This window comes from Cicer arietinum, chromosome 3 (genome assembly GCF_000331145.2).
Source record: "Cicer arietinum cultivar CDC Frontier isolate Library 1 chromosome 3, Cicar.CDCFrontier_v2.0, whole genome shotgun sequence".
Lineage (NCBI taxonomy): Eukaryota > Viridiplantae > Streptophyta > Magnoliopsida > Fabales > Fabaceae > Cicer > Cicer arietinum.
This window is the reverse complement of record NC_021162.2, coordinates 33,374,366-33,385,165: the sequence shown is the minus strand read 5'-3', so window position 1 is coordinate 33,385,165 and position 10,800 is coordinate 33,374,366. Positions and strand designations below refer to the sequence as shown.

At 34.6% G+C, this 10,800-nt stretch overlaps 1 protein-coding gene across 1 annotated transcript; it reads left to right on the top strand.

The window, feature by feature from the left end:
* Positions 1 to 9,249: 9,249 nt before the first annotated feature.
* On the top strand, positions 9,250 to 10,383 carry LOC105852867 (uncharacterized). The gene is made up of 2 exons (XM_012719642.3): positions 9,250 to 9,333; positions 9,481 to 10,383. Exons 1-2 carry the CDS (start codon positions 9,250 to 9,252, stop codon positions 10,381 to 10,383), a joined length of 987 nt encoding a protein of 328 aa, XP_012575096.2.
* Positions 10,384 to 10,800: the final 417 nt, after the last annotated feature.

Genomic DNA, 10,800 nt, shown 5'->3' with positions numbered 1-10,800 from the left:
TCTTAATACTCATTTACCGAAACGACTTTCAAACAACATTAATTAAATAAGTCATTAAGAGATTCCCCGTTCTTAATACCGATTTAACTTAATGATTTTCAAAACAAAACGTTAAGCAAACAGTCATATTAAGAGATTCCCCATTCTTAATACTCATTTACCGAAACGACTTTCAAACAACATTAATTAAATAAGTCATTAAGAGATTCCCCGTTCTTAATACCGATTTAACTTAATGATTTTCAAAACAAAACGTTAAGCAAACAGTCATATTAAGAGATTCCCCATTCTTAATACTCATTTACCGAAACGACTTTCAAACAACATTAATTAAATAAGTCATTAAGAGATTCCCCGTTCTCAATACCGATTTAACTTAATGATTTTCAAAACAAAACGTTAAGCAAACAGTCATATTAAGAGATTCCCCATTCTTAATACTCATTTACCGAAACGACTTTCAAACAACATTAATTAAATAAGTCATTAAGAGATTCCCCGTTCTCAATACCGATTTAACTTAATGATTTTCAAAACAAAACGTTAAGCAAACAGTCATATTAAGAGATTCCCCATTCTTAATACTCATTTACCGAAACGACTTTCAAACAACATTAATTAAATAAGTCATTAAGAGATTCCCCGTTCTCAATACCGATTTAACTTAATGATTTTCAAAACAAAACGTTAAGCAAACAGTCATATTAAGAGATTCCCCATTCTTAATACTCATTTACCGAAACGACTTTCAAACAACATTAATTAAATAAGTCATTAAGAGATTCCCCGTTCTTAATACCGATTTAACTTAATGATTTTCAAAACAAAACGTTAAGCAAACAGTCATATTAAGAGATTCCCCATTCTTAATACTCATTTACCGAAACGACTTTCAAACAACATTAATTAAATAAGTCATTAAGAGATTCCCCGTTCTTAATACCGATTTAACTTAATGATTTTCAAAACAAAACGTTAAGCAAACAGTCATATTAAGAGATTCCCCATTCTTAATACTCATTTACCGAAACGACTTTCAAACAACATTAATTAAATAAGTCATTAAGAGATTCCCCGTTCTCAATACCGATTTAACTTAATGATTTTCAAAACAAAACGTTAAGCAAACAGTCATATTAAGAGATTCCCCATTCTTAATACTCATTTACCGAAACGACTTTCAAACAACATTAATTAAATAAGTCATTAAGAGATTCCCCGTTCTCAATACCGATTTAACTTAATGATTTTCAAAACAAAACGTTAAGCAAACAGTCATATTAAGAGATTCCCCATTCTTAATACTCATTTACCGAAACGACTTTCAAACAACATTAATTAAATAAGTCATTAAGAGATTCCCCGTTCTCAATACCGATTTAACTTAATGATTTTCAAAACAAAACGTTAAGCAAACAGTCATATTAAGAGATTCCCCATTCTTAATACTCATTTACCGAAACGACTTTCAAACAACATTAATTAAATAAGTCATTAAGAGATTCCCCGTTCTTAATACCGATTTAACTTAATGATTTTCAAAACAAAACGTTAAGCAAACAGTCATATTAAGAGATTCCCCATTCTTAATACTCATTTACCGAAACGATTTTCAAAACGATAGTTAAGTAACCGAGACATTAAGAGATTCCCCATCCTCAACGCCCAGTTAACTTAAACCTTTTCCTCAAAAGCACATTAAGTAAACCGAGGTATTAAAAGATTCCCCATTTTTAATACTCGTTTACTCTAATGGTTTTTCAATTCCACAGAAACAAACTCAATCATACTCTCACATTCAAACCATAATTCACAACCACCACACCAATTAACAAACATCTTGTATGGACACGCCAAATACAACGAACACAAATCAAAGCCAACATAACACCCAGATACATCAAATTTCATTTACCACGAAACATTCATCATTATAAACAAAACCTAACTCTAAGGTTTTTACCCATAACGCACTAGTTTCGTTTTTCCCCAAATCGATACATTTAACCCTAACAAATTCCTTCCCACACAACTACAGATAAGTCCCTAATGCAAGCTAGAAGTTTGGAAGGAGCCCTTACCTCAACGTTAGCTTTAACGTGCGTTTCCGGTACCGCGAGTAATTCCGGTAAAATCTCCGCTCGCAACGCCGCTTCCAAATTAGTTCACTAGCACCGTAGCGTGGTGGTGAGCAACTTTCCCTTCTATCTCTTCGAGAAATGAGGTTTGGATCTAGAAGAAACGGAGGGGTTTGTGTTTGGATCTCAAAAACCGTTTTTCTTCGTTTTCGAATCAAAGAGGAAGAGTGGAGTTGCGAAAACCTTGATCTAACTCTCACCCAACCTTGGGTTACTAGTTTTGAAGAAAGGAAAGCGAAGAAAATGAAAATGGGAGAAAGGAGGAAAATTGGCCGCAGGAGAGGAAGAAGACGATGGAATTTTTCAGTTTTCCTTCCTTTCTTTTTCTTTCCTTTGTTTTTCCTTTCTTCCTTTTTCCTTCCTTCCTTCCTTTTATACTATTTTCTTTTCCTTTTCCTTCCTTCTAGTTTTCCTTTCTTTTTCCCTCCAAACAAACATATATAGATAAAAATATAACTTAACAAATATCTCAAAATATCTTTTTTGATTATAAAACTCCAAAATATTATTAACTTTGGCTTAAAAGCCTCCGAACCAAAATCCAAAATACACCAAAAATACATAAATGGTACTTTCAATTTATGGGTCTTACACTTATGTATTTAAATAGACTAAGGATTAACCCGCCGGTGATCGGAACGGATAAGGGATATGGCGGATAAACTTTTTTTTTTTTTTGGTAGTGAACAGTTCCGCGCGGTGAACATTGTTGTGAATGATCTGCTGAAAATAAACGAAAAGCTACAAAGAATGGGTAAATCGGAATTGAGACGGTTTATCGAAAAAAATCTCACCGAATGTTAGAATGTTAGAAAAGAGAAACTATGATTATATTCCCTAATTGTTGGGAACTCGACAGCGGAATAGAAACAAGATCGTTCAAGGAGGATCGAAATAAGTTTTAGATGCCATGTTGAAGTTGTGGGATCTTAGAGAAAAGGAGGAGAGAAAATAATAAGGGTTTGAATATTATTGATAATAGCTTAATGCTGACTTCATTACAAAAGATTCAATACTAATCTCTACTTATAGAGAAACATAAACTCAATCATAAATAAGGAATAAATCATAATAATAATGAAAGATATTCTAAGATATCTGTATGATTATAAATTGATTCTAAGAAATAATTTAAGATACTCTAATATAATATAAAAGATATTATAAGATATTTTCTAATATTCTAACAATTATTATTATTTTAAATTCCATTATTGGCTAACCTCAATTACATTAATCGTTTGCTCAAGTTCGCTTTCGGATTTGCAGCTGTTGTTGTTATGTATGACTTCTGTTTCCTCTTCATTAATTGTTTGTTCCTTACTGAATTCCTCAACCTTCTCACCTTTGACAATTGTAGATATCGGCAATGTTGAGTGGTTTTTATCTTCATGTATGCCTGTCATTATACATATATGATATTTCCATGTTGTCATCCTCACAAAATAGGGTAAATTAGCTCTTCTGTACTACATCGTGTGTGTATATATATATATATATCTTGTCTTGAAACTGGATGAAAGCGTAGTAACTTATTTTTAATTTTGGAAACATGGTGTAAACAGTTCCTAAGCTTAAAATTAAAGTGTAATAATTTATCTATGAATTTCGAAAACATACATTCTGATGCAGTTTTTAATAGATGCATTTCAGTTGCTTCCTCTAGTATGAAATTCCCATCATCCTCGATCTCTAATTTCTGTGTGGTGGGTGTTGCTGGAATGTTTTCATGTTCTTCAGTTTCATTAGTTGGTTTTATATCTGGGGTGGTATCTCCTTCCATATTCAGATGCATTATAACTGTTGTCTCGTGGTTTTGTACTTCAGGTTGGATTTCAGCTTTCAGTTTATTTTTGTTGCTGGATTGGCGTAATGCCTGCATTAACATTGTCAGAGCATGCAGATTTATATCGTATAATATGCTAGAAAATTAATTTTGTCCATATGAAGTCATAGGTAACTTGTGTTGGGTTTTGGGCTCCCTTCCTATGTGGAGAAAAGTCCAATATGTGCAAGCCCATGTGTCTCACTTAACCAAGTGGAGAGAGGTCAGATTAGGGTGAGAGAGAGCTGAATTCAGAAAGTGAGGCAAAGAGAAAAGTGAGAGAGGAAGAGCAAAACCCATTTTCGCATAAAACAGAGCAGCTGCACTAGATTCGCGATTTCGCCTTCGTTCACCGTCGGATCGGGCTGAAATTTGGAAAGCAGGTTCGTGACTCATGGTACTTCAATCTGACCGGTTGGATCGTCGATCAGAGGTCTGAGGTGGGAGAAATTGAGCTCGGACAGTAGCATTTTTTCCTGGTTTTTCTGCTGAACTTTGTTCTCAATTTCATGCTTGTTTTCTCATTGTTTTGGCTGATTGTTGTGCTGGTTACCTTGCTGTTTTTGGCTGGTTACTGAGCAGGAATTTGTGCCATATTTGAAACTCTCTTGTACCCATATTTTGATCATAGTGGAGCTCTATTACTGGCTTGGTCCCGTGGTTGTTTACTTCTCACATTGAGAAGGTTTTTCCACGTTAAAAATATAGAGTGATCGACTTCATTACGAATCATACCAAACTCTTGTACTACCGAGCTGAATCTGCCAAACCAAACTCTAAGAGATTGTTTAAGACCATAAAGGGATCTGTGTAGCCGACAAACCATGGTGGAAGTCTCCCCTTGAGCAACAAACCTTGGTGGTTGCTCCATATAAACTTCATCTTCAAGATCACTATGCAAAAAGACATTTTTAATGTCAAGTTGATGGAGAGACCAATGTTGAATTGCTGCATTGAAGACAAATAATATGACAAATGTCATTTTGACAACAAGTGAGAAGGTATCGCTGTAATCCAACCCAAAAATCTGAGTATATCCCTTGGCCACCAAGCGAGCCTTAAATCGATCAATCTTACCATCAATGCCAACCTTCACTGTATAGAGCCAACGACATGCTACTAAAGAATTCCCATGAGGTAAAGGGACCAGTTCCCAAGTACCACTGCTTTGTAGAGCATACATCTCATCAAACATTGCTTGCCTCCACTCAGGGTGGGATAATGCTTCACTTGGATTGACTGTGTAACATGATATAACGAAGCACATTGAGATTGTCTGCCACTTCATGATATGATCCTCTTTGACATGAATCACTTTTAGGATTGTTCTAGGATGAAAACTTATAGATTGAAGTCAAACGTGATTTTTGACTCCAATCTATAAGATTCCAACGATCCTAAAAGTAATTAATGACAAAGAGGATCATATCACTTCCTAAAAGAGAAACTTGATGTTGGAATTATATGTCTTCCGTTTGTGACTTCTAATTCGCAAACTGTTGATATCTTGACAGAAAGTTTGACAAGATCCAATTTTGAGCTGCTTATAGCCAAGTTGGACACGACAAATATCTATGCACCAACTTGAGGGGGTGTTGAAGAATCAAGGGAAATTAAATTTGATTCTCTTCTATTTTATATTATTCTATTTATTTTTATTTTATTCTTTTGTCATTATTACTCGTTATTTCTATTGTATTTTATTTTTCTGTATAAACAACTTAGAAATGTAGTAATAAAATATGATGGTATTTTGCCTTTTATTTTTTGCATATTGCTTTTTGATGTCTCTGTTATTTCTGCATTGATGTCCTCTGTAATCGCACTCTGCATGCTTGATACTTCTAATTGGTGGTCAAGTTGTTCTTCATTTTCTGCTCTAACCTTTGCATGGTTTGGTGTTGATCAATTTCCTGTTTTAACATGGGTTAAATATATCTTTGATCTATGTAAGTTAGGGTTTTTTTTTCGTCTCTATAATTTTTTGTCTCAAAATTTAACCCTGTAAGTTTAATTTTGTTTTAAAATCGTCCTTATTGTTTAAAAAAATCTAACATGGCAAACAGAGAAAGGACGAAAATAAAAAAAGCACAAACTTATAATGACGAAATCAAAGAAAGCATATATCTTTAGTTCTGTAAGTTCGGGTTTTTATTTTTATTTTCGTCCTTGCAGTTTGCACTTTTTTTTTCGTCCCTTCTCCATTTGTCATGTCAATTTTTTTAACTGTCAGTAACAACATAGACGATTTTAAAACAAAATTGAATTTTCAAGGTTAAATTTAAAACAAAACGAAAATAAAAAAACATTAACTCACATGAAACAAATATATTTTTAAGACTTTTAACGCATGAAAATCAACTTTCTAATATTCTATTTTGAATCATGAGCAGTTTACGTGAAAAACCAAGCTAACATTTCTTGTTAACCTCATAAATGCCTAACCTCAACATGATTTTCCCTTTTCACAAAATACTGCCTAACTTCATTGCTTCTCTCGTTATTCATCATTGCTGAGTCAACTCCCTGAAGTGTATGGTTCTGTAACATTTCCTTGTTCTCACCTTTGGCAAATCTAGTCATTATTGACTTGGTTTCGTACTCGGATACACCTGTCATTATACATACGAGATGTTTTTGTGTTATCATCAGCATAAAGTTGGCTGAAGTAGTTCCTTATAGGTTCATCAGATAGATATCCGGGATAAGAAACCGGAGTGTCTACTAGCATAGCATACCTTGCCGCTGTTATTAATAAATTCATTGCAATTACTTGTAATTGGCATATGGTACCTCTGTTTCATGCCAGTTATTTCTATATTAATTAAAAACTCTGAATGTCATTTAACAGCACAAATTGATTGTATGATGGAGTTTGGAAAAGCAATGAACATTTGTTTTTAGAAGTATAATGATTCTTTTGTTTTCCATGGATGAAATGAAATTCATTAAAGACAAAATAAAATGTTGATTTTTAAAACATACTTTTTGTTGCAGTTTTCCTGCATTTCTGTAACTTCTTCCATCATTTTTTCTTCCCCTAATTCGGTGTTCAATTTATTTTCTGCATCGGTTTGGTGTGTCACTTCGTATAGATCAAATGCCTGTTTTAAGAAATATTGTACTCCCTGAAATTAATTTTGTAGCATGAACACGTAATGAACATGTGCAAGTGTGAAAACTCAAGGTGCTTTCTATTATTTCGTAGTTAATTTTGTTATGGTCAGATCAAACCTCAGGAGTCCTCCCCTCGAAATCATTGTCTAGTATATTTGCCTCTGTCGAATCCCTGTTTTCTGATTCATCTTCTTGTTGATTTCTTGCCTCAACTGCTTCAATATCAACACTAACAGATTCTGAATTGGGTAAAGGTGGCAATGCTAAATTTTCTTCTCCGCTGGTCATGTCATCGTGTATTGGCCCAGTTTTGTTGTCTTGAAGTGTTTGTTGTGGTAAGGTTTCCTCAGCTTCACCATAAATAATGGCCAAAATGGGGATTGTTGACTGGGTTTCATCCTTTGCTTCACCTGTTATACATAAAAGTTATTTCTATGGTATCATATTATCTGCATAAAGTTGGCCAAAATAGTATGTTTTTAGCAGATCTGATAGGTATCCTGCCTGGAAAACGTACAATTTCTACTTCAAAACAATGCTAGTGATAGTTAAGGACACAGCATCTCATAATGCTGTCATAAGTATGCAGATATGTCTATTTAGTGCATGTTATTGGTTTCGTTTATAAATGGAAAACTACCAATGTCATTTAAAATCAACATAGCATTGATTGTTCAGATTTGGAAATGTAAAGAACTTCAAACTTTTTTAAACTAAAATTTCCATATATTGTTTCTACCGTTAAGATGAATACTACAGAGTAAAAAGGTGTTAAATTTGAAAACGTACTTTCTGGTGCAGTTTCCGCTAACAGGATTTCAGTTTCTTCTTCCGTCTCTTTTGCTTCCTCTTGTATCAATTTCCTATCATTCTCAATATCTAATATCTCTCTGCTTTGCATTGCTAGAACCTTTTCCTGTTCTTCAGTATCATTATTTGGCTTTATGTCTGTAGTCTCTCCTTCTAAATTCAAATGCTTTATAAATGAGATTGCCTGATTCTGCTCTTTAGAATAGTGTCCAGAATTCGGTTCATCTTCCATACTGATTTGGCATGTCACTTCATGAAGATTAAATGCCTGGTTTAATAAATATTGTGTCAAAGCATAAAGTTGTTCTACTCGGTGAAAATAAATGATTTGTTGAGAATGAAAATTAATTAACATGTGCAAGTGTAAAAATGCATGATAGTATTTATTATTTTCTAGTTTATTTTGTTGCTGCCTTTCAAACCTCATGAGCTTCCTGTTTGTCCTTGAAATGAATTTCTTGTATTTGCCCTTCCTTTGAATTTGTCCCAGCTAATTTTGCTTCAGCATGTATTTCTCTTTGAATGCTTTTGTCAACTCCTTCAACATTGACAAATGCTGTGCAGAATAAAGCTTGGAGGGCTTTATCTTGAGGCACACCTGTTTATATACAGATACAAATATACGTTCAATGCAATTGGTAACCCATGGTTGTCTATGTCATTGTATTTTGTACATATGCCTTGATGAAAATTAAAGAAGTCCCCATGCCACAGAATTACTAGAATCAACCACATGCAGAATTTGATCAAATTTTTCATTTCTACCAAACACATTGATTTTAAATTACTTGTTGCCAAATAATTTTTGTTACATATGATTTGCTAAATTATAATGGTAGGTTTTGATTTTTTTCCAATGCATTTTAGTAAGAAACATAAAATTTCTCATGCAATTAATTGTACAAGTCTGAAAACATACTTTCTGATGCAGTTTTCTCTAAATTTATTTTAGTTGCCTGTTCCATCTCTTTTACTTCCTCTTGTATGAATTTCCCATCATCATCGTTGTCAGTTTTCTCACCAGTATATGATACTATAACATTTGCATGTCCTTGATTGCTGTTAGTTGGGTTCAATATATCTGTAGTTTTTCCTTCCAAATCTGGTTGTTTAATAAATGTGGTCCCTTGATTCTGTACTTCAAACTCGGATACAACCTTCATTTTATTTTTTGAACAGGCTTGGTTTATTACTTCGTGTGGACCAAATGCCTGCGTTAACAAATTGATAGAGCTAAGAAGGACTGTAGGCCACCTATTACTAAAGTGTATGTGAGGCGCCAACCTGGCACTAAATGAAAATAACTAACTAGTGAATAATAGTTAGTGGGAATAGAATAAATAGGAGAGAAAGAGAGGAATGGGGGTTAATTTTGGAAACAGTGGAGTAGGAGTAACTGATTCTGGGAATCAGTTAGAGATTTCTGTTTTTCCCCATCTATCTGTTTTTCCTTCTTTCTCTACAATTCCTTGTAATTCTTCTATTCAATCAATAATACAAAGAGATTAGGGTTCATTGATCCTAATCCTCCATTCAATTTCAATTACGCTAATTGTTCCTAATTGATACCAGTACTAACACTGGTATCAGAGCACCGATCCTGGTGCCCTGAATTCCACGCTTGGAGTTGCTGCGATGAGGACGAGAAGCATGGCGAGAGCCAATGACGATTGGGAACAGGAACGTGAAGAGATGAAAACTCGACTTGAGTTTGCAGAAGCTCTGGCGAAGAAACATGAGGATCAAATCGTTGATTTGTTGATGAAATTTGGCTCGAATCGTGAACAGGGTAGTCCGTTTCAGGAAGGAACTGGAAGTAATGGAGGTCACAGTGAAGAAGTTCATCGTAGGGAGAAATGGCAGAAATTGGAGATCCCAATTTTTGCGGGGGAAGATGCTTTTGGATGGACACACAGATTGGAACGATACTTTTTGTTAAAGGAGGTAACCGAGGAAGAAAAGATGCAAGCTACAGTCATGGCTCTAGAAGGAAAAGCGTTGAGTTGGTACCATTGGTGGGAGAAATGCAACCCTAACCCTAATTGGGAAGGTTTTAAGATTGCTGTGGTACGTAGATTCCAACCTTCAATGGTTCAGAATCCTTTTGAGCAATTGTTATCCTTGAAACAAACAGGCACCGTAGATGAGTATGTCGAGAATTTTGAAAAATACGTGGGAGCCATGAGAACCATTGATCAAGAATTTGTGAGAGGAATATTCTTGAATGGACTCAAACAGGAGCTACAAGCTGAGGTAAAATTGTATGAGCTTAACTCCTTATCAGAAATGATTCAAAAAGTTATATTGATTGAACAAAAGAACATGTTAGTCAATATGAAAAATGGTTATAGTTATGCTTCTAGAACTAACGGCAATTCACGTAGCATGCCCTATTCTAAAACAATAACCCTAGAATCAAAGTTGAGTTCAGATCAGAAAAGCAGTAAGTACTATGAGTGGGACTGGCCAGAGTCAAAGTGTGGAAAGTGTTAAAAACAGAGGGGGGGAGTTTAAACATTTAACCAGTGCTGACGTCAGAGAGAAAAGAGAAAAAGGGTTATGTTTTAGATGTGGTGAACCTTATAATAGAGAACATCGCTGTAAAAACAGACAATTTAAGATGATCATTATGGAAGAAGAGGAGGAAGAAGGAGTGGAAGAAGTGGAGGAACCCCTTCAGTCTTTTAGATCTTTGCATCTATCATTGTGTTCCATGTCTGGATTCACTACGACTAGATCTTGGAAAGTGGAGGGATTGTTAGAAGGTGTAGCAGTGGTCATCCTAATTGATTGTGGTGCTTCCCACAATTTCATAGCTACTGAGTTGGTGGAAAGACTGCACTTAACAGTTATGGAAACCTCTCCTTACATGGTAGAAGTAGGAGATGGACATAAAGTAAGATGCAAGGG